At 41.1% G+C, this 24,483-nt stretch overlaps 2 protein-coding genes across 2 annotated transcripts; both read right to left on the bottom strand.

Moving 5' to 3' along the window:
• Positions 1–1,655: 1,655 nt before the first annotated feature.
• Positions 1,656–3,053, bottom strand: LOC131284717 (uncharacterized). Its single transcript, XM_058313579.1, has 6 exons — positions 2,628–3,053; positions 2,420–2,548; positions 2,276–2,371; positions 2,068–2,196; positions 1,924–2,019; positions 1,656–1,844 (listed from the first exon to the last, which is right to left on the bottom strand). The coding sequence occupies exons 1-6, from the start codon at positions 3,051–3,053 to the stop codon at positions 1,656–1,658; spliced, it is 1,065 nt and encodes a 354-aa protein (XP_058169562.1).
• A 2,615-nt stretch (positions 3,054–5,668) lies between these two features.
• On the bottom strand, positions 5,669–24,072 carry LOC131284716 (probable serine/threonine-protein kinase kinX). The gene is made up of 18 exons (XM_058313578.1): positions 23,647–24,072; positions 23,439–23,567; positions 23,295–23,390; positions 23,087–23,215; positions 22,943–23,038; positions 22,691–22,863; positions 19,761–20,154; positions 19,553–19,681; positions 19,409–19,504; positions 19,201–19,329; positions 19,057–19,152; positions 7,124–7,146; positions 6,641–7,034; positions 6,433–6,561; positions 6,289–6,384; positions 6,081–6,209; positions 5,937–6,032; positions 5,669–5,857 (listed from the first exon to the last, which is right to left on the bottom strand). Exons 1-18 carry the CDS (start codon positions 24,070–24,072, stop codon positions 5,669–5,671), a joined length of 2,949 nt encoding a protein of 982 aa, XP_058169561.1.
• Between the last annotated feature and the right edge of the window lie 411 nt (positions 24,073–24,483).

Below are 24,483 nucleotides of genomic sequence, written 5' to 3'. Positions count from 1 at the left end.
CTATCGTAAAGTATAAAAAATATGTTACCGTCGCGATTTTCTGCGCCTGGCGATCTCGCCGCACTTTAAAGGGGATATTCGACCTCTATTCTTTCAAATTTAATTTCTGCCATAATTCGGTTAAGCGAAATCCTAAAAAATAAACGAAACATATCGTCCGTTCGTAACAGAATTTGTGCTGAGTGTACCGAAACGATGGACGGTATTTCAAGAGATTGGTAGAATTGGTGAAAAGAACACAGATGTTTCTCCATCGAAGCGAAATGAACCCCTATTGTCCGAAATCGTGTTTAGCATAGAACACGATTGTTTTAAACAGGGCTCGGCAAACAATTTATAAAGAGTCAGATGATTAAAAAAATATGTGGGGGTCCGCGACAGCCGAGCGGTAGCGCCGGTTAGAAAATCGGCCCATGAGCGCCGGGGCTCACCACCTCGAAGGCGTGGGTTCTCGAATCCGATCCGAGACCGGACCCTCCCCTGTACGAGAGGACTGACTATCCACGTACAACAGGGAAACAAGTCTCGTAAGCCCTTAACAGGCAGGCATGACCAAGAGGTCGTTACGCCAAGAAGAAGGTCTAAATTTTCTTACGGGCTGGATAAAACCAGTTGACCGACCCCTGCTATAGAAGTAAGGAAAAACCTTTGGATTTGAACCGATCTGTTTTCGTTTGCATCCTACTAGTGGAGGTTAGAATGAGAGAATTAAATCATAGTCAACAGGTGTACTAAACCATAATCATTAGCGGTTAAAAATTACCTTCCGCTTGAGGGTTTGATTGCGTTGTGTCTGTGAGCTAAGGTTTCAGAAAAATTTAAAAACATTTTCAGTTGTTTACTACGTTTTGAAGAACAGAAAATTGAAAACCCGTGAAATTGATAGGATTAGATTGAACCGGTTTCGAACTCCGCTATACACCTACGGAATATCCAATAGCTACAGAATGGAAAGTGAAATGGATTTCTCTTGTCGATTCCATGCAGTAAAGTCCACGGACATTTTGAAAACATACTCTAAAAGGTGTTGGGAGCCTGTGTGTGTATAGCGCCAATTGCCACTCACAGACGACACGCAATTGTCATCTTGTTGATGTGTGCGCCGGCTTCCCGGAAAGCTCCCATGAGCACTCATCCTCTTTGCTCCTCGACCGTTGGCCAGGACGGTATCGTTTTTAGCTAGACTAAGTTATAACGTGTGTAATAATTTATTCATTGATGTTGTGTTTTAGATAATAAATTCCGAGCAACACCAAAGATACAAAAAAAGGAATCGGAAAGGATCGAACATGCCAAGAACCTCGACGAAAAGAAATAAAAATTATAAACTAAAAAAACTCCCTGTTATTTCGTAGTTCCTTTAGTATAATGATATTGTTTACTGGTAACAAAAACACTTTTTTTTGCAGCTATTTATATATTTATTTAATTCAAATTTTAAACAACACAACAACATATGTTTATGAATGGTAAAATTACAAAATGATTAGATTTTTATAAAACAATTGAACAAAACAACAACAAATATAACTACAATTAGGTACAAAAAAAGAAAGTATGTTAAATGTCCAAAAACCGTAATATGGACGCCGTCATCCTCATTCCTGTTCTGTACGTTCGCAAATTCGTTTTCCTGTTCTTCTTCTAAAATCTCTTCAATCGAGATGCATTCGATTCTGTAATTCAACAATTTGGTTTTCCTGTTCTTCTTCGAAGATCTCTTCGATCGTTCTGTTCTGTAATTCAACAATTTGGTTTTCCTGTTCTTCTTCGAAGATCTCTTCGATCGAGATGCATTCGATTGCGTTTTCTTCTTCAATATCGTCGAGTGAAGGTTGCCAGCCCTGGAAATGAGAGAAACATGTTTTAGCATCTAATATTTAGTTTTACCATACGTAAGGTTTTATTTCTTCTCGTACTTACCAACACTTCGTCCTTCTTTCTTGGCCGAATACTGTATTCATTTGCGTCATTTTCTTCCTCCAGATCATCAACATTATCCCCGTCCTCTTTCGGCTCCTTTAAAAAAAGAAAGTATGTTAAATGTCCAAAAACCGAGGAACTTACGCCCTCATCGTCATTCCTGTTCTTTAATTCAACAATTTGGTTTTCCTGTTCTTCTTCGAAGATCTCTTCGATCGAGATGCATTCGATTGTGTTTTCTTCTTCAATATCGTCGAGTGAAGGTTGCCAGTCCTGGAAATGAGAGAAACATGCTTTAGCATCTAATATATAGTTTTACCATACGTAAGGTTTTATTTCTTCTCGTACTTACCAACACTTCGTCCTTCTTTCTTGGCCGAATACTGTATTCATTTGCGTCATTTTCTTCCTCCAGATCATCAACATTATCCCCGTCCTCTTTCGGCTCCTTTAAAAAAAGAAAGTATGTTAAATGTCCAAAAACCGAGGAACTTACGCCCTCATCGTCATTCCTGTTCTTTAATTCAACAATTTGGTTTTCCTGTTCTTCTTCGAAGATCTCTTCGATCGAGATGCATTCGATTGCGTTTTCTTCTTCAATATCGTCGAGTGAAGGTTGCCAGCCCTGGACATGAGAGAAACATGTTTTAGCATCTAATATTTAGTTTTACCATACGTAAGGTTTTATTTCTTCCTTTACTTACCAACACTTCGTCCTTCTTTCTTGGCCGAATACTGTATTCATTTGCGTCATTTCCTTCCTCCAGCTCATCAACATTATCCTCGTCGTCTTCAGGCACATTTTCTTTCTCCACCTCAATCACATTTTCCACGTCTAACTCGATGCCATTTTCTTCCCCGAGCTCTTCAACATTATCCTCGTCGTCTTCAGGCTCAATTTCTTTCTCCAGCTCAATCACATTTTCTACGTCCAACTCAATGCAATTTTCTTCCCCGAGCTCATCAACATTATCTTCGTCCTCTTCAGGTTCATTTTCTTTCTCCAGCTCAATCACATTTTCTACGTCCAGCTCAATGCCATTTTCTTCCCCAAGCTCAACAAGATTATTTTCGTCCTCTTCAGGCTCCTTCTGACACCTGAAACAACAGAAGAAATCTTTGAATCTCATTCCGTATGATTTTAGCATCTGTATCTAATCGCTACAAATGCTCAAATAATGAAATACGTATACTGCGATTGACTTATAGACTGTTTCGAAGGCCGCAAATTACATTTCATAGTCTACTAGATGCAATCGGTTTGATTTTACATTTTCGCAATTTCTATTTAGGTCTCAGTGCACACTGAGGTTCCAGTTAGCACCAGCGTTCAACATGGTAAACCATCTGAGGTGTATATTTACTACGTGTAATGTTTTCGTTTTATCTTACTAACCAAAATTTGTTTTTTCTTGGCCTGTGGCTGTTGAATTTGTTGGCGTTGACATGGCCAGTTGGTGAACTGGTGCCGGTAAGCAGATATTAATCAAGAATAGAATTTACGAAAACTTCGTTGGGCACATACTGAAAACTATCAACAACAAAACAATATGAATCGAATCCAGAAAAAGCAGTGAAAACATTTGAATGAAGTTGTAACCAGGCGGTTATCCGAGCGGGCGCGAAGGTGGACCCGACCGAGTGCGTCGTCGTTTGTCACGCGAGAATTTCCGCCGGATTTGGAGGTCCGTCGATTTTGGTATCAACGTGTCCGGCCCGTGTTGTGACGTGCCAACAACGGTGCGATCGACGTATGATACTTCAATCTCGAGTTAGGTCAAACCGAGAACCCGGTCCGCAGCGTGACGTGCCGCTAACGGAGAGGTGTTCCGCGAGTTATCCTTAACTCCTTTTGGACGAGGAATTGGGGTGCTTTAGTGTGAAACTTGTTGAATTTCTCAAAGTTCCGTCCGAGCCGTGACGTGCCGACATCGGAGAGAAGCCTTTGGAATTTTCTCAAAGTTAGGGAAGGTTCTTACGAGAAGCCGGTCTGCAGCGTGACGTGCGGTTGGACAGGTTAAAAGGCGTTGGATGTACGATCTTTCTCGTAGTTGATTTCAGTTAAGCGCGCAAGTTCTTCCGAAGGTTCCCTATCGTAAAGTATAAAAAATATGTTACCGTCGCGATTTTCTGCGCCTGGCGATCTCGCCGCACTTTAAAGGGGATATTCGACCTCTATTCTTTCAAATTTAATTTCTGCCATAATTCGGTTAAGCGAAATCCTAAAAAATAAACGAAACATATCGTCCGTTCGTAACAGAATTTGTGCTGAGTGTACCGAAACGATGGACGGTATTTCAAGAGATTGGTAGAATTGGTGAAAAGAACACAGATGTTTCTCCATCGAAGCGAAATGAACCCCTATTGTCCGAAATCGTGTTTAGCATAGAACACGATTGTTTTAAACAGGGCTCGGCAAACAATTTATAAAGAGTCAGATGATTAAAAAAATATGTGGGGGTCCGCGACAGCCGAGCGGTAGCGCCGGTTAGAAAATCGGCCCATGAGCGCCGGGGCTCACCACCTCGAAGGCGTGGGTTCTCGAATCCGATCCGAGACCGGACCCTCCCCTGTACGAGAGGACTGACTATCCACGTACAACAGGGAAACAAGTCTCGTAAGCCCTTAACAGGCAGGCATGACCAAGAGGTCGTTACGCCAAGAAGAAGGTCTAAATTTTCTTACGGGCTGGATAAAACCAGTTGACCGACCCCTGCTATAGAAGTAAGGAAAAACCTTTGGATTTGAACCGATCTGTTTTCGTTTGCATCCTACTAGTGGAGGTTAGAATGAGAGAATTAAATCATAGTCAACAGGTGTACTAAACCATAATCATTAGCGGTTAAAAATTACCTTCCGCTTGAGGGTTTGATTGCGTTGTGTCTGTGAGCTAAGGTTTCAGAAAAATTTAAAAACATTTTCAGTTGTTTACTACGTTTTGAAGAACAGAAAATTGAAAACCCGTGAAATTGATAGGATTAGATTGAACCGGTTTCGAACTCCGCTATACACCTACGGAATATCCAATAGCTACAGAATGGAAAGTGAAATGGATTTCTCTTGTCGATTCCATGCAGTAAAGTCCACGGACATTTTGAAAACATACTCTAAAAGGTGTTGGGAGCCTGTGTGTGTATAGCGCCAATTGCCACTCACAGACGACACGCAATTGTCATCTTGTTGATGTGTGCGCCGGCTTCCCGGAAAGCTCCCATGAGCACTCATCCTCTTTGCTCCTCGACCGTTGGCCAGGACGGTATCGTTTTTAGCTAGACTAAGTTATAACGTGTGTAATAATTTATTCATTGATGTTGTGTTTTAGATAATAAATTCCGAGCAACACCAAAGATACAAAAAAAGGAATCGGAAAGGATCGAACATGCCAAGAACCTCGACGAAAAGAAATAAAAATTATAAACTAAAAAAACTCCCTGTTATTTCGTAGTTCCTTTAGTATAATGATATTGTTTACTGGTAACAAAAACACTTTTTTTTGCAGCTATTTATATATTTATTTAATTCAAATTTTAAACAACACAACAACATATGTTTATGAATGGTAAAATTACAAAATGATTAGATTTTTATAAAACAATTGAACAAAACAACAACAAATATAACTACAATTAGGTACAAAAAAAGAAAGTATGTTAAATGTCCAAAAACCGTAATATGGACGCCGTCATCCTCATTCCTGTTCTGTACGTTCGCAAATTCGTTTTCCTGTTCTTCTTCTAAAATCTCTTCAATCGAGATGCATTCGATTCTGTAATTCAACAATTTGGTTTTCCTGTTCTTCTTCGAAGATCTCTTCGATCGTTCTGTTCTGTAATTCAACAATTTGGTTTTCCTGTTCTTCTTCGAAGATCTCTTCGATCGAGATGCATTCGATTGCGTTTTCTTCTTCAATATCGTCGAGTGAAGGTTGCCAGCCCTGGAAATGAGAGAAACATGTTTTAGCATCTAATATTTAGTTTTACCATACGTAAGGTTTTATTTCTTCTCGTACTTACCAACACTTCGTCCTTCTTTCTTGGCCGAATACTGTATTCATTTGCGTCATTTTCTTCCTCCAGATCATCAACATTATCCCCGTCCTCTTTCGGCTCCTTTAAAAAAAGAAAGTATGTTAAATGTCCAAAAACCGAGGAACTTACGCCCTCATCGTCATTCCTGTTCTTTAATTCAACAATTTGGTTTTCCTGTTCTTCTTCGAAGATCTCTTCGATCGAGATGCATTCGATTGTGTTTTCTTCTTCAATATCGTCGAGTGAAGGTTGCCAGTCCTGGAAATGAGAGAAACATGCTTTAGCATCTAATATATAGTTTTACCATACGTAAGGTTTTATTTCTTCTCGTACTTACCAACACTTCGTCCTTCTTTCTTGGCCGAATACTGTATTCATTTGCGTCATTTTCTTCCTCCAGATCATCAACATTATCCCCGTCCTCTTTCGGCTCCTTTAAAAAAAGAAAGTATGTTAAATGTCCAAAAACCGAGGAACTTACGCCCTCATCGTCATTCCTGTTCTTTAATTCAACAATTTGGTTTTCCTGTTCTTCTTCGAAGATCTCTTCGATCGAGATGCATTCGATTGCGTTTTCTTCTTCAATATCGTCGAGTGAAGGTTGCCAGCCCTGGACATGAGAGAAACATGTTTTAGCATCTAATATTTAGTTTTACCATACGTAAGGTTTTATTTCTTCCTTTACTTACCAACACTTCGTCCTTCTTTCTTGGCCAAATACTGTATTCATTTGCGTCATTTCCTTCCTCCAGCTCATCAACATTATCCTCGTCGTCTTCAGGCACATTTTCTTTCTCCACCTCAATCACATTTTCCACGTCTAACTCGATGCCATTTTCTTCCCCGAGCTCTTCAACATTATCCTCGTCGTCTTCAGGCTCAATTTCTTTCTCCAGCTCAATCACATTTTCTACGTCCAACTCAATGCAATTTTCTTCCCCGAGCTCATCAACATTATCTTCGTCCTCTTCAGGTTCATTTTCTTTCTCCAGCTCAATCACATTTTCTACGTCCGGCTCAACGCCATTTTCTTCCCCAAGCTCAACAAGATTATTTTCGTCCTCTTCAGGCTCCTTCTGACACCTGAAACAACAGAAGAAATCTTTGAATCTCATTCCGTATGATTTTAGCATCTGTATCTAATCGCTACAAATGCTCAAATAATGAAATACGTATACTGCGATTGACTTATAGACTGTTTCGAAGGCCGCAAATTACATTTCATAGTCTACTAGATGCAATCGGTTTGATTTTACATTTTCGCAATTTCTATTTAGGTCTCAGTGCACACTGAGGTTCCAGTTAGCACCAGCGTTCAACATGGTAAACCATCTGAGGTGTATATTTACTACGTGTAATGTTTTCGTTTTATCTTACTAACCAAAATTTGTTTTTTCTTGGCCTGTGGCTGTTGAATTTGTTGGCGTTGACATGGCCAGTTGGTGAACTGGTGCCGGTAAGCAGATATTAATCAAGAATAGAATTTACGAAAACTTCGTTGGGCACATACTGAAAACTATCAACAACAAAACAATATGAATCGAATCCAGAAAAAGCAGTGAAAACATTTGAATGAAGTTGTAACCAGGCGGTTATCCGAGCGGGCGCGAAGGTGGACCCGACCGAGTGCGTCGTCGTTTGTCACGCGAGAATTTCCGCCGGATTTGGAGGTCCGTCGATTTTGGTATCAACGTGTCCGGCCCGTGTTGTGACGTGCCAACAACGGTGCGATCGACGTATGATACTTCAATCTCGAGTTAGGTCAAACCGAGAACCCGGTCCGCAGCGTGACGTGCCGCTAACGGAGAGGTGTTCCGCGAGTTATCCTTAACTCCTTTTGGACGAGGAATTGGGGTGCTTTAGTGTGAAACTTGTTGAATTTCTCAAAGTTCCGTCCGAGCCGTGACGTGCCGACATCGGAGAGAAGCCTTTGGAATTTTCTCAAAGTTAGGGAAGGTTCTTACGAGAAGCCGGTCTGCAGCGTGACGTGCGGTTGGACAGGTTAAAAGGCGTTGGATGTACGATCTTTCTCGTAGTTGATTTCAGTTAAGCGCGCAAGTTCTTCCGAAGGTTCCCTATCGTAAAGTGTTACGAACGGACGATATGTTTCGTTCATTTTTTAGGATTTCGCCTAACCGAATTATGCAAGAAATTAAATTTGAAGGAATGTAGGTAGAATACCCCCTTTAAAGTGCGACGAGATCGCCAGGCGCAGAAAATCGCGCCGGAAACATATTTTTTATGTTTTACGATAGGGAACCTTCGGAAGAACTTGCGCGCTTAACTAAAATCTACAACGTTAAAGATCGTATTTCCAACGCCCGTTAGTTTAGGACAGCGCGAAGGATACGAGAATAAGGATAACCGGCGATAGCCGATAACGCGGTACCAACGGGACCGCCCGTAAACTTCGCTAGGCTTAGATCCTTTATGTAAACTCTCGGTACGTTCGCGATCGTGATCCTAAATAAACACAATAATGAAAGGACACGACGCGTCGGTACCAAGAGGTTTAGGCGATGCGTGTGGTCGACTAACGAAATGAAACGAAGATAAGACCCACGCAACGATGCGTTCGAAAGCGAGATCAAACTAAGATCATAAACATCGAAACTCGCAAGGATTCTAGAAAGACCTAAGTAAACAAGATAAATTCTAGGTCGCGCTTTCCACGCGGAAAGAGTAGAATAGAAGATCGCGTAACGAGGATCGAACCGTACCAGGAAATCTCGCATGTTAGAGCGAGATCCTCTATCTCGCTTACGTTCATTAGAAGATAAGGAGCATTTTAGTATATAAACGCTCAAAACTTTTAATAAAGCAGTTATTTTCACCAGGACACCTACGAGTAAAGTACCCGAAATTCTTTACTCCAAGCACCGAAAATCCGAAATACCCTGAAACCCTTCCAAGCTTACGCTAGATTCTGCTCTGTTCAGCGGCACGTCACGCTGCAGACCGGCTTCTCGTAAGAACCTTCCTAAAACTTAGAGAAAATTCCGAAGGCTTCTCTCCGATGTCGGCACGTCACGGCTCGGACGGAACTTTGGAAAATTCGACAAGTTTCCTGCTTTCTGCGTGGTCCTCTCCGTTGTCGGCACGTCACGACTCGGACCGGTCATACTAAAGCACCCCAATTCCTCGTCCAAAAAGAGTTAGGATAACTCGCGGAACACCTCTCCGTTCAGCGGCACGTCACGCTGCGGACCGGGTTCTCGACTTGCCCTAACTTCAGATCTCCGTATCACACGTTGTTTGCACCGTTGTTGGCACGTCACAACACGGGCCGAACACGTTGATACGCGAAATCGACGGACCTCCAAATCCGGCGAAAATTCTCGCGTGAGAAACGACGACGCACTCGGTCGGGTTCACCTTCGCGCCCGCTCGGACAACCGCCTCGTTACATGGTGGCTCCAGAGAGGAGTACAACATCGCGCGGGTTGTACTCGGAGAACGAATTCTCCTAAATAGGTGTGCTGTCGCCTCAAGAACAGTAAAAATTTAAACATATAGGTGTGCTGTCGCCTTAAGAACAGTTTAAAATAGGTGTGCTGTCGCCTTAAGAACAGTTTAAAACAGGTGTACTGTCGCCTAAAGAACAGTTAAAATAGGTTTTCTGTCGCCTTGAGAACAGAAGTGTCCGTAGTTTCAAGTGAAACAATAAGTTTGCCGATGCGTCAAAGGGAATGCCCAAAAAAGGCCGTCGGCATACGGACACATAATTTGTCGTAAGAGGCTCAATGCGCTTGGCGTCAAGTGCTATTTAAAAGTTCACGGAGTGTAATCGTCGTTAAAAAACGGCATGTTTAAAACGGGCAAATTAAGCCCAAGTGTATCTAGTGATTAACAATTCAACCGAGTGTTCAGTTCATTGGTGAAATAGTCGTTAAATAACGACACATTAAACGGGCAAAACGCCAACGAGGACCCAGTGACAACTCGAGTGAAAAGTGACTCCTAAATAAAAACCCGTGAACTAATAATGCATTAAGCCTTAGGATAAATCAGAAGTGATTCCTCAAAACGTGAAAAATTCGTTACAAGTTACGACAAGGGCTGCTTATATCCAGAACGGAATAAACCGCCAACAGGTTTCATAAATTTGAACCTATTAAAACTCTCAACTGAGAGGTCGACGACGCGCGTAGTCGATACGCAGGTACTCCTGCAAGAACTGGCTTAAACTTAGGGCTAACGCGCCCCAGTAAGTGTTAACCAGTTATGTTGAAGAGTGAAGTGCGTTTAAGTAAGACTCTCTAAGGAGAACTCTTACCGGTGTTGCGTCATCACGACGACGCAAAAGAAAATATCTTCGGTCAAACGGACCGCACCACTGCCATTAGGCAAAAAGGCGGCCGAAGTGTCCGTGATTAAACACGGACAAGTGAATGAAGGTTCAACTCCTCTGAATTGGATGATAACTTCTAATTCATTAATAGAGAGAGTTCGAATTAGTAATTCCTTCGGCGTGATAATTATCACCAATGCCAAATTATTATTATAATTTGGCTAACGTTGCCATTTAACGCACAGTAGCATCAACAAATAGGGAATTGCGATTATCGCACCCCTAAAAAACGATCAGAACATTGATCATAAAATCTTGTGAGGAAAATTCCTGCAAGGACTAATTAACCTAGGATTAGTGTTCCCAGTGTTATAATATAATTCGTGTAACAGTACGCGATCATCTTTAAACGGAGCGGTGGCGAAAGCGCGAAAGGCGCCGTTCCAATCAATTATCCGGCGGAGTTTCCACACCAATTGCGGCGCAGCCCTCGGAAGTAAACCCACGCTCCCAGCAACGAAGGACGCCCAAAAGGAGGAAAGGTAACGGAAGTTATTTCAAATTCACCGGAATTTGAGTGGCAGGTACGTGGGTTATTTTTCATTTTTTCTCTGTCACTCATTCGATCCTCAGAATAAGGATCTAAAGTCCGAACGGACAATAAAAGGGAACCAAAAGGGATCCCTAAAATATTTACGTAACGCCAAGAAGGGCGCGTAAAAAGTAACGAAAAAGGGACGTATAAGGGTATCATTATGCCTTCCCCGGTTTTCGTAATCAACCCGCACGGCAATTGCCGTTTATGTCAGAAGGAAGATGGTGAGGATTCCGCAATGCTAAGTTGTGATCATTGTGATCATATGTTCCACTTAACTTGCGCAAGGAAGACTCGTAAGCCATCGGAAACTGAACCATGGCTATGTCCAAAATGCCATGCCACTCAATATTATACCTATAGACTCGAAGCTCGAATTGAAGAGCTACTAGATATTATTAAAAGAATTCATACAGTAGCAGTCAACGATGAGCAAGGGGAATCTTCAAAATCTTCTTGCGCCGACCAAAACCAAGCGGAAACCGCTTCAGTAAAATGTTCTTCGGAAGCTCAAATTAAAAAGCCAGTGAATACGAACTCTCATGCTCTCTCATTGGACGATGAAGAAGTTGAAGATTCCCAATTTGTACGAGGCTTGGTTAGAACTCAAGAAAGAGTATCAATGGGAACAATGCTAAAGAGACAAACTTTAGCGCAGTTACCCAAATTTAGTAACTTTAAAGAATTGCCAATTTTTGAAGGGACAAACAATAAAAAAGCAAATGAGATTTTAAAGAAAACCATAGAATTCGTTGATGGGCATTATCAAGTTGGCCAATCGTGGAAACGAGATAATCATAAATTTCCCGACAGCCTCCTTTACAATATAAGTAGGTTTGAAAACCATGAACACAAGATCCGCAAGGATCCTGAATTAATTAAATGCGCCATTTATACAGTGAAGAATAATGTTGAGAAGGGATGTTCAAGAAAATTATCCCCAGTAGAAGTCATAAAAGATTATAAAACATTGTTTTATCTTCCCACATTCATCATAGTTAACAAAAACAAAACAGATGGTGAGAAAAAGAAAAACGAAAAGGGCCCTAAAATCAAAATGAAACAAACAGGGGTAAACAATAACACAAAAAATTCTGAGGTAAACGCGAAGGCGAAAAATACGACAAGGGTAATTGTCGATAGTAAAAGTGAAAAATTTGTCGCTCTTCACGCGGAAACTCATAAAAAGACCACCCTTGAAACAACGGGCAGAAAGAGGTCTAAATTAAATTCAAGCATCAATCCATGTTTATGGAGAAATGGAGAAATTCAAAATGCCACGAAACATGCCAAGGCATCCAAATGCAAGGCGGACCCTTTAGAAATCGATTATGAACGCCACGGCAATAATCGAGGATCAAAGGTATTTTCATTGAATTAAAATCACTCGTAATTTGACATTGCCTTCCATGATTACGAAGGTATTAAGAATATCTTGCAAGGATTAATTACCTACCATTGCAATGATATCAACATTAACAGCTACTCGTTGATAGGAGTAGCGTTTCGCATACAAAATAAAATTGATGGCTCGGGTTTCGGCACGAGAACATACAATAAGATTCTGAAAATTACACATGATCCAAAGTAAATAAACTAATAGAATATGCTTTCAAGAGATTTAATTCCAGGAACACACCTCTAGTGCAACTACAAGTAACTACATCGACCATAAGTACAATTCCGAGCCGGTAACGGTAAAGGTAAGAGCTGAAACGCAGAGTGGTCAAGGCAACCAGCATAAAGGAAAAGGAAGGTTGAAATGCAAGTATAAACAAGCTCAATCAGTCAGGATTGAGAAAACAGCACCGGCTTAACCGGTAAAATACCTGCCCGTGCTTAAAATTCTTGCCAAGAAGTTTAGAAAGGAATTTCAAACAAACTAAAAAAGATAAATAATTAAAAAAAAAAAAAGGTAGTTCACTTATAGTAAAAATGCAGTAAAAATTATTCTAAATACTGCATACAATTAATCTTCGAAAATGATTAAATAGATAAAACATCGAAGAAAGATAGGAAGATCATACGATAAAAATATGCCAAATATAAAGGGCATTAGAAACAATTCTTGAAAGTAGTTTAAAGGGATTGATTGCTCACGATTGTACGAATAAGGAGTTCATCACATCGAGATACTCACTGGACGACGAGGGCCGCATCAACAGCATGTGCTTCCATCAGACATCCTGGACACGACGACGCTGAAGTCAACTGGCGACTTGCAGCAACATTCAACGGTCAGTCAACCTTTGCGTCAGGTCTTGTACAACACGTGATTCAGAAGGAGCAAAAACTTGTATGCTGAGAAACATCATCTCAGCAAAAATTCGGTACCAGAAGGCTGCTCAATAGATGACGCAGCACGCTATCAGCGGAGAAATGTTCCATCGCAGTTATCGGTTGAGGACGTGGTGGCCACACGATACTTCAGCCGCGAGCTTCGAAGAACCTACACCCGTTAAAATCACATCAACATTCGCGACTACCAGAAACAATAGATCGAGAAGAAGTTTCCATCGAGACATCTTCGAGAATCGTATGCAGCAGACGACGTGTCAAATTATGCAACGGCAGCGCCATGACAACATTGGCATTGCATACTCAACAGGAGATGGATCATCCGCTATTTACATCCATCTCGCTGATTCCGGCGACTATCCACATACTTCATTATGGATGCAACTTACCTACGAACCGATACAACGATGTAATCGTATCAAGTATGATGACTTAGATACGCTACCCACCAATCATCCGGTGAGCCGTAGAACACATCCGGTTTCGTCGAAAGCATCCCTTGAAATCATGCATCCGCAAACTCGTTGCTTCAGCTAGCACAACGAAAGATTTACGTCGACGGCAGCAAAACAACTAGTCGAATTGATTATCGGCGTCCAAGATCGATAGAGGCATTAAAGTACAGTCATCTACGATCCTAGAACAATCAATCGACGTTAAACACATTCATCAGCATACGACTAAAAAAAAAAACGCATCAAGCATCTGTATCGACAGGCGGAGGAGACAACGTCACGTCTCCTTCCGGCATCTTCGAACACAAGAGACGACGATTAGACCTGCCAGCAGCAAAATGTAATTGCAAATATTCAACTACAACCGTGTATGAATCGACAGCTTCATCTCGGCAACAAACGGCGGGTACCAAAGAATCACGATCAACCAGCTCCATACGTGTAATTCATCAAAAACCAATATTAAAATGACCTGACGCAGTAGCTTAAAGGTTGCAACGTAGCGACGTCTTTAGCAGAACGAAGACACCCAACTACACAGCATCGAAGCAGAAAATGTACGAATCAAAACGAGAATCAATCCCGAGACAAGTTACAACCTATACTAAAATTGAATCATTTAATATCATAAATTGAGGAATATTTAGAAACATCGTCCTATTTTTGCGTAAAACTTGATGTACGCGTTTTACGAGGGGCGGTGTTACGAACGGACGATATGTTTCGTTCATTTTTTAGGATTTCGCCTAACCGAATTATGCAAGAAATTAAATTTGAAGGAATGTAGGTAGAATACCCCCTTTAAAGTGCGACGAGATCGCCAGGCGCAGAAAATCGCGCCGGAAACATATTTTTTATGTTTTACGATAGGGAACCTTCGGAAGAACTTGCGCGCTTAACTAAAATCTACAACGTTAAAGATCGTATTTCCAACGCCCGTTAGTTTAGGACAGCGCGAAGGATACGAGAATAAGGATAACCGGCGATAGCCGATAACGCGGTACCAACGGGACCGCCCGTAAACTTCGCTAGGCTTAGATCCTTTATGTAAACTCTCGGTACGTTCGCGATCGTGATCCTAAATAAACACAATAATGAAAGGACACGACGCGTCGGTACCAAGAGGTTTAGGCGATGCGTGTGGTCGACTAACGAAATGAAACGAAGATAAGACCCACGCAACGATGCGTTCGAAAGCGAGATCAAACTAAGATCATAAACATCGAAACTCGCAAGGATTCTAGAAAGACCTAAGTAAACAAGATAAATTCTAGGTCGCGCTTTCCACGCGGAAAGAGTAGAATAGAAGATCGCGTAACGAGGATCGAACCGTACCAGGAAATCTCGCATGTTAGAGCGAGATCCTCTATCTCGCTTACGTTCATTAGAAGATAAGGAGCATTTTAGTATATAAACGCTCAAAACTTTTAATAAAGCAGTTATTTTCACCAGGACACCTACGAGTAAAGTACCCGAAATTCTTTACTCCAAGCACCGAAAATCCGAAATACCCTGAAACCCTTCCAAGCTTACGCTAGATTCTGCTCTGTTCAGCGGCACGTCACGCTGCAGACCGGCTTCTCGTAAGAACCTTCCTAAAACTTAGAGAAAATTCCGAAGGCTTCTCTCCGATGTCGGCACGTCACGGCTCGGACGGAACTTTGGAAAATTCGACAAGTTTCCTGCTTTCTGCGTGGTCCTCTCCGTTGTCGGCACGTCACGACTCGGACCGGTCATACTAAAGCACCCCAATTCCTCGTCCAAAAAGAGTTAGGATAACTCGCGGAACACCTCTCCGTTCAGCGGCACGTCACGCTGCGGACCGGGTTCTCGACTTGCCCTAACTTCAGATCTCCGTATCACACGTTGTTTGCACCGTTGTTGGCACGTCACAACACGGGCCGAACACGTTGATACGCGAAATCGACGGACCTCCAAATCCGGCGAAAATTCTCGCGTGAGAAACGACGACGCACTCGGTCGGGTTCACCTTCGCGCCCGCTCGGACAACCGCCTCGTTACATAAAGTATAAAAAATATGTTTCCGGCGCGATTTTCTGCGCCTGGCGATCTCGCCGCACTTTAAAGGGGATATTCGACCTCTATTCTTTCAAATTTAATTTCTGCCATAATTCGGTTAAGCGAAATCCTAAAAAATAAACGAAACATATCGTCCGTTCGTAACAGAATTTGTGCTGAGTGTACCGAAACGATGGACGGTATTTCAAGAGATTGGTAGAATTGGTGAAAAGAACACAGATGTTTCTCCATCGAAGCGAAATGAACCCCTATTGTCCGAAATCGTGTTTAGCATAGAACACGATTGTTTTAAACAGGGCTCGGCAAACAATTTATAAAGAGTCAGATGATTAAAAAAATATGTGGGGGTCCGCGACAGCCGAGCGGTAGCGCCGGTTAGAAAATCGGCCCATGAGCGCCGGGGCTCACCACCTCGAAGGCGTGGGTTCTCGAATCCGATCCGAGACCGGACCCTCCCCTGTACGAGAGGACTGACTATCCACGTACAACAGGGAAACAAGTCTCGTAAGCCCTTAACAGGCAGGCATGACCAAGAGGTCGTTACGCCAAGAAGAAGGTCTAAATTTTCTTACGGGCTGGATAAAACCAGTTGACCGACCCCTGCTATAGAAGTAAGGAAAAACCTTTGGATTTGAACCGATCTGTTTTCGTTTGCATCCTACTAGTGGAGGTTAGAATGAGAGAATTAAATCATAGTCAACAGGTGTACTAAACCATAATCATTAGCGGTTAAAAATTACCTTCCGCTTGAGGGTTTGATTGCGTTGTGTCTGTGAGCTAAGGTTTCAGAAAAATTTAAAAACATTTTCAGTTGTTTACTACGTTTTGAAGAACAGAAAATTGAAAACCCGTGAAATTGATAGGATTAGATTGAACCGGTTTCGAACTCCGCTATACACCTACGGAATATCCAATAGCTACAGAATGGAAAGTGAAATGGATTTCTCTTGTCGATTCCATGCAGTAAAGTCCACGGACATTTTGAAAACATACTCTAAAAGGTGTTGGGAGCCTGTGTGTGTATAGCGCCAATTGCCACTCACAGACGACACGCAATTGTCATCTTGTTGATGTGTGCGCCGGCTTCCCGGAAAGCTCCCATGAGCACTCATCCTCTTTGCTCCTCGACCGTTGGCCAGGACGGTATCGTTTTTAGCTAGACTAAGTTATAACGTGTGTAATAATTTATTCATTGATGTTGTGTTTTAGATAATAAATTCCGAGCAACACCAAAGATACAAAAAAAGGAATCGGAAAGGATCGAACATGCCAAGAACCTCGACGAAAAGAAATAAAAATTATAAACTAAAAAAACTCCCTGTTATTTCGTAGTTCCTTTAGTATAATGATATTGTTTACTGGTAACAAAAACACTTTTTTTTGCAGCTATTTATATATTTATTTAATTCAAATTTTAAACAACACAACAACATATGTTTATGAATGGTAAAATTACAAAATGATTAGATTTTTATAAAACAATTGAACAAAACAACAACAAATATAACTACAATTAGGTACAAAAAAAGAAAGTATGTTAAATGTCCAAAAACCGTAATATGGACGCCGTCATCCTCATTCCTGTTCTGTACGTTCGCAAATTCGTTTTCCTGTTCTTCTTCTAAAATCTCTTCAATCGAGATGCATTCGATTGCGTTTTCTTCTTCAATATTGTCGAGAGAAGGTTGCCAGCCCTGGAAATGAGAGAAACATGTTTTAGCATCTAATATATAGTTTTACCATACGTAAGGTTTTACAGTGAGCCCAAAAAGTATTCGTCTAGACGAAAATTTCTTGAAAAACCCATATTTTAGAGCGTTGTAGGCTCAAACAATGCGTTCAAACGGCCATGGTCGGTAGAGGATTGGTCAATTCGTATATATCAATCAAATTTGCTAGTACAACTTAACAACACTGGTGGCCATGGCGCAATATTACAAAAAAAGCATTTATGATGAACGCAAAAAGTATTCGTCTACTTCGGATTGTTGTCCTATTTTCGAGGCAACCAGCTTACTGTGTTAAGATTTAATATTTTTTTAGGGTATCCCTTTGCTTCAATGACACTTTTAAGTCTACGTGGCATGGAATTTACCAAATTTGTCAAAACGGTAGGCGGTATTCGGTCCAATTCTGCTTTTAAGGCGCCTTTCAACTCATCCTTGTTAGAGATTGCCCGTTTTCGAAGGAAATCAGCTAAAATCTTCCATAGATGTTCTATCGGGTTCATATCTGGACTCTGTGGGAAGCGAATGGAGTTGTTTTGGGACATTATAAACAAGCCACATCTTGGTATTTACGACTGTGTGCTTAGGCTCGTTATCTTGTTGGAATAAGAATCTTCCTTGAAATCCTAACTTCTCGGCGCTTTTTTATACAACTGTCTTTCAAAATTGGATCGTAGGTTTTGTGATCCTTTATCCCATCAATGAAGTGCAGCTGCCCCACTCCTGCTGCACTAATGCACCTCCAAACCATATCGGAACTTTCACCATATTTCACCGTTGAAATAAGATTCTTTGTTTGCATCTCAGTATTGCATTTTTTATGTGGTGAAAGCTCGTGGCCGACCTTTTCGTTGGTTATTTTCGAATGTTTTTAAGTTGGAGAATCGATAAATTACCGATTGAGCTTTAAAACAAGGTCTGGCCACAAGGTTTGCTATCTTGTTGGTAGACTTGCATACACTATGCAATCGTACGATTAGTTTTTCTCTTCAAAGGTTATCTCTGACGCCTTTTGACCTATGATGTGAACTAACTGGACATTCCGAATTAACACATTAAGCGCTACGTCCATTTGCACAGCTTTCCGTTAAGTCGTTAATTCGTCATAGACCATCGATACTGAGTAGTGAGCTGTGCTTGCATGTTCAAACATTCCTTGGCGATATAGAACAATGCAAAAAAGTGGTAAAACAAGGCCTTTTGTACAGTTTTTGCTCATTTCCCGATGCCTCCTAAAGAAAAGGTTTCAATAACGCGAACTGACCATATTATTTTAAGAAACGCTGGTTTCCCTACAAAAAAGACTCTGTCAGTTCCACGGGACTAAGAGAGCGCTCAACGCATTAATTCCAGACCGTGGTATGCTAGATTTCATTCAAATTGAAATATCATGTCACTTGAGTGATCTGCCATCAATTAGATTCAGAGAGGCTCACAGGAAGGCGGACAATTTCCAACTAGACGAATACTTTTTGCACTAGCAAAATTTCAACTTTTTAGTTTTTAATTTATTTTACTGTTAAGTTTTTCTATTTTTTTATTTTTATCAAATATCGATAGTGCCTTGGCCAGTACCACACTCAATCTGACCATTGGAATTTTTTTTGTGCGCCTACTAGGCTTATAAATCGGGTCTTTCCACCAAATATTCGTCTAGACGAATACTTTTTGGGCTCACTGTATTTCTTCTCGTACTTACCAACACTTCGTCCTTCTTTCTTGGCCGAATACTGTATTCATTTGCGTCATTTTCTTCCTCCAGATCATCAACATTATCCCCGTCCTCTTTCGGCTCCTTTAAAAAAAGAAAGTATGTTAAATGTCCAAAAACCGAGGAACTTACGCCCTCATCGTCATTCCTGTTCTTTAATTCAACAATTTGGTTTTCCTGTTCTTCTTCGAAGATCTCTTCGATCGAGATGCATTCGATTGTGTTTTCTTCTTCAATATCGTCGAGTGAAGGTTGCCAGCCCTGGAAATGAGAGAAACATGTTTTAGCATCTAATATATAGTTTTACCATACGTAAGGTTTTATTTCTTCTCGTACTTACCAACACTTCGTCCTTCTTTCTTGGCCGAATACTGTATTCATTTGCGTCATTTTCTCCCTCCAGATCATCAACATTATCCCCGTCCTCTTTCGGCTCCTTTAAAAAAAGAAAGTATGTTAAATGTCCAAAAACCGAGGAACTTACGCCCTCATCGTCATTCCTGTTCTTTAATTCAACAATTTGGTTTTCCTGTTCTTCTTCGAAGATCTCTTCGATCGAGATGCATTCGATTGCGTTTTCTTCTTCAATATCGTCGAGTGAAGGTTGCCAGCCCTGGACATGAGAGAAACATGTTTTAGCATCTAATATTTAGTTTTACCATACGTAAGGTTTTATTTCTTCCTTTACTTACCAACACTTCGTCCTTCTTTCTTGGCCGAATACTGTATTCATTTGCGTCATTTCCTTCCTCCAGCTCATCAACATTATCCTCGTCGTCTTCAGGCACATTTTCTTTCTCCACCTCAATCACATTTTCCACGTCTAACTCGATGCCATTTTCTTCCCCGAGCTCTTCAACATTATCCTCGTCGTCTTCAGGCTCAATTTCTTTCTCCAGCTCAATCACATTTTCTACGTCCAACTCAATGCAATTTTCTTCCCCGAGCTCATCAACATTATCTTCGTCCTCTTCAGGTTCATTTTCTTTCTCCAGCTCAATCACATTTTCTACGTCCAGCTCAATGCCATTTTCTTCCCCAAGCTCAACAAGATTATTTTCGTCCTCTTCAGGCTCCTTCTGACACCTGAAACAACAGAAGAAATCTTTGAATCTCATTCCGTATGATTTTAGCATCTGTATCTAATCGCTACAAATGCTCAAATAATGAAATACGTATACTGCGATTGACTTATAGACTGTTTCGAAGGCCGCAAATTACATTTCATAGTCTACTAGATGCAATCGGTTTGATTTTACATTTTCGCAATTTCTATTTAGGTCTCAGTGCACACTGAGGTTCCAGTTAGCACCAGCGTTCAACATGGTAAACCATCTGAGGTGTATATTTACTACGTGTAATGTTTTCGTTTTATCTTACTAACCAAAATTTGTTTTTTCTTGGCCTGTGGCTGTTGAATTTGTTGGCGTTGACATGGCCAGTTGGTGAACTGGTGCCGGTAAGCAGATATTAATCAAGAATAGAATTTACGAAAACTTCGTTGGGCACATACTGAAAACTATCAACAACAAAACAATATGAATCGAATCCAGAAAAAGCAGTGAAAACATTTGAATGAAGTTGTAACCAGGCGGTTATCCGAGCGGGCGCGAAGGTGGACCCGACCGAGTGCGTCGTCGTTTGTCACGCGAGAATTTCCGCCGGATTTGGAGGTCCGTCGATTTTGGTATCAACGTGTCCGGCCCGTGTTGTGACGTGCCAACAACGGTGCGATCGACGTATGATACTTCAATCTCGAGTTAGGTCAAACCGAGAACCCGGTCCGCAGCGTGACGTGCCGCTAACGGAGAGGTGTTCCGCGAGTTATCCTTAACTCCTTTTGGACGAGGAATTGGGGTGCTTTAGTGTGAAACTTGTTGAATTTCTCAAAGTTCCGTCCGAGCCGTGACGTGCCGACATCGGAGAGAAGCCTTTGGAATTTTCTCAAAGTTAGGGAAGGTTCTTACGAGAAGCCGGTCTGCAGCGTGACGTGCGGTTGGACAGGTTAAAAGGCGTTGGATGTACGATCTTTCTCGTAGTTGATTTCAGTTAAGCGCGCAAGTTCTTCCGAAGGTTCCCTATCGTAAAGTATAAAAAATATGTTTCCGGCGCGATTTTCTGCGCCTGGCGATCTCGCCGCACTTTAAAGGGGATATTCGACCTCTATTCTTTCAAATTTAATTTCTGCCATAATTCGGTTAAGCGAAATCCTAAAAAATAAACGAAACATATCGTCCGTTCGTAACAGAATTTGTGCTGAGTGTACCGAAACGATGGACGGTATTTCAAGAGATTGGTAGAATTGGTGAAAAGAACACAGATGTTTCTCCATCGAAGCGAAATGAACCCCTATTGTCCGAAATCGTGTTTAGCATAGAACACGATTGTTTTAAACAGGGCTCGGCAAACAATTTATAAAGAGTCAGATGATTAAAAAAATATGTGGGGGTCCGCGACAGCCGAGCGGTAGCGCCGGTTAGAAAATCGGCCCATGAGCGCCGGGGCTCACCACCTCGAAGGCGTGGGTTCTCGAATCCGATCCGAGACCGGACCCTCCCCTGTACGAGAGGACTGACTATCCACGTACAACAGGGAAACAAGTCTCGTAAGCCCTTAACAGGCAGGCATGACCAAGAGGTCGTTACGCCAAGAAGAAGGTCTAAATTTTCTTACGGGCTGGATAAAACCAGTTGACCGACCCCTGCTATAGAAGTAAGGAAAAACCTTTGGATTTGAACCGATCTGTTTTCGTTTGCATCCTACTAGTGGAGGTTAGAATGAGAGAATTAAATCATAGTCAACAGGTGTACTAAACCATAATCATTAGCGGTTAAAAATTACCTTCCGCTTGAGGGTTTGATTGCGTTGTGTCTGTGAGCTAAGGTTTCAGAAAAATTTAAAAACATTTTCAGTTGTTTACTACGTTTTGAAGAACAGAAAATTGAAAACCCGTGAAATTGATAGGATTAGATTGAACCGGTTTCGAACTCCGCTATACACCTACGGAATATCCAATAGCTACAGAATGGAAAGTGAAATGGATTTCTCTTGTCGATTCCATGCAGTAAAGTCCACGGACATTTTGAAAACATACTCTAAAAGGTGTTGGGAGCCTGTGTGTGTATAGCGCCAATTGCCACTCACAGACGACACGCAATTGTCATCTTGTTGATGTGTGCGCCGGCTTCCCGGAAAGCTCCCATGAGCACTCATCCTCTTTGCTCCTCGACCGTTGGCCAGGACGGTATCGTTTTTAGCTAGACTAAGTTATAACGTGTGTAATAATTTATTCATTGATGTTGTGTTTTAGATAATAAATTCCGAGCAACACCAAAGATACAAAAAAAGGAATCGGAAAGGATCGAACATGCCAAGAACCTCGACGAAAAGAAATAAAAATTATAAACTAAAAAAACTCCCTGTTATTTCGTAGTTCCTTTAGTATAATGATATTGTTTACTGGTAACAAAAACACTTTTTTTTGCAGCTATTTATATATTTATTTAATTCAAATTTTAAACAACACAACAACATATGTTTATGAATGGTAAAATTACAAAATGATTAGATTTTTATAAAACAATTGAACAAAACAACAACAAATATAACTACAATTAGGTACAAAAAAAGAAAGTATGTTAAATGTCCAAAAACCGTAATATGGACGCCGTCATCCTCATTCCTGTTCTGTACGTTCGCAAATTCGTTTTCCTGTTCTTCTTCTAAAATCTCTTCAATCGAGATGCATTCGATTGCGTTTTCTTCTTCAATATTGTCGAGAGAAGGTTGCCAGCCCTGGAAATGAGAGAAACATGTTTTAGCATCTAATATATAGTTTTACCATACGTAAGGTTTTATTTCTTCTCGTACTTACCAACACTTCGTCCTTCTTTCTTGGCCGAATACTGTATTCATTTGCGTCATTTTCTTCCTCCAGATCATCAACATTATCCCCGTCCTCTTTCGGCTCCTTTAAAAAAAGAAAGTATGTTAAATGTCCAAAAACCGAGGAACTTACGCCCTCATCGTCATTCCTGTTCTTTAATTCAACAATTTGGTTTTCCTGTTCTTCTTCGAAGATCTCTTCGATCGAGATGCATTCGATTGTGTTTTCTTCTTCAATATCGTCGAGTGAAGGTTGCCAGCCCTGGAAATGAGAGAAACATGCTTTAGCATCTAATATATAGTTTTACCATACGTAAGGTTTTATTTCTTCTCGTACTTACCAACACTTCGTCCTTCTTTCTTGGCCGAATACTGTATTCATTTGCGTCATTTTCTTCCTCCAGATCATCAACATTATCCCCGTCCTCTTTCGGCTCCTTTAAAAAAAGAAAGTATGTTAAATGTCCAAAAACCGAGGAACTTACGCCCTCATCGTCATTCCTGTTCTTTAATTCAACAATTTGGTTTTCCTGTTCTTCTTCGAAGATCTCTTCGATCGAGATGCATTCGATTGCGTTTTCTTCTTCAATATCGTCGAGTGAAGGTTGCCAGCCCTGGACATGAGAGAAACATGTTTTAGCATCTAATATTTAGTTTTACCATACGTAAGGTTTTATTTCTTCCTTTACTTACCAACACTTCGTCCTTCTTTCTTGGCCGAATACTGTATTCATTTGCGTCATTTCCTTCCTCCAGCTCATCAACATTATCCTCGTCGTCTTCAGGCACATTTTCTTTCTCCACCTCAATCACATTTTCCACGTCTAACTCGATGCCATTTTCTTCCCCGAGCTCTTCAACATTATCCTCGTCGTCTTCAGGCTCAATTTCTTTCTCCAGCTCAATCACATTTTCTACGTCCAACTCAATGCAATTTTCTTCCCCGAGCTCATCAACATTATCTTCGTCCTCTTCAGGTTCATTTTCTTTCTCCAGCTCAATCACATTTTCTACGTCCGGCTCAACGCCATTTTCTTCCCCAAGCTCAACAAGATTATTTTCGTCCTCTTCAGGCTCCTTCTGACACCTGAAACAACAGAAGAAATCTTTGAATCTCATTCCGTATGATTTTAGCATCTGTATCTAATCGCTACAAATGCTCAAATAATGAAATACGTATACTGCGATTGACTTATAGACTGTTTCGAAGGCCGCAAATTACATTTCATAGTCTACTAGATGCAATCGGTTTGATTTTACATTTTCGCAATTTCTATTTAGGTCTCAGTGCACACTGAGGTTCCAGTTAGCACCAGCGTTCAACATGGTAAACCATCTGAGGTGTATATTTACTACGTGTAATGTTTTCGTTTTATCTTACTAACCAAAATTTGTTTTTTCTTGGCCTGTGGCTGTTGAATTTGTTGGCGTTGACATGGCCAGTTGGTGAACTGGTGCCGGTAAGCAGATATTAATCAAGAATAGAATTTACGAAAACTTCGTTGGGCACATACTGAAAACTATCAACAA

This window comes from Anopheles ziemanni, chromosome 3 (genome assembly GCF_943734765.1).
Source record: "Anopheles ziemanni chromosome 3, idAnoZiCoDA_A2_x.2, whole genome shotgun sequence".
In the NCBI taxonomy this organism is placed as follows: Eukaryota; Metazoa; Arthropoda; class Insecta; order Diptera; family Culicidae; genus Anopheles; species Anopheles ziemanni.
The sequence above is the reverse complement of the archived record's forward strand: the minus strand, read 5'-3'. Positions and strand labels throughout refer to the sequence as shown.

Coding starts and splice junctions, on each gene's coding strand:
- LOC131284717 (XM_058313579.1), bottom strand. CDS start 3,053: ATGAGATTCAAAGATTTCTTCTGTTGTTTCAGGTGTCAGAAGGAGCCT. Junction 2,549..2,627: donor GAAAGAAGGACGAAGTGTTG/GTAAGTAAAGGA, acceptor TCTCATGTCCAG/GGCTGGCAACCTTCACTCGA. Junction 2,372..2,419: donor ACAGGAATGACGATGAGGGC/GTAAGTTCCTCG, acceptor CTTTTTTTAAAG/GAGCCGAAAGAGGACGGGGA.
- LOC131284716 (XM_058313578.1), bottom strand. CDS start 24,072: ATGAGATTCAAAGATTTCTTCTGTTGTTTCAGGTGTCAGAAGGAGCCT. Junction 19,330..19,408: donor GAAAGAAGGACGAAGTGTTG/GTAAGTACGAGA, acceptor TCTCATTTCCAG/GGCTGGCAACCTTCACTCGA. Junction 19,153..19,200: donor ACAGGAATGACGATGAGGGC/GTAAGTTCCTCG, acceptor CTTTTTTTAAAG/GAGCCGAAAGAGGACGGGGA.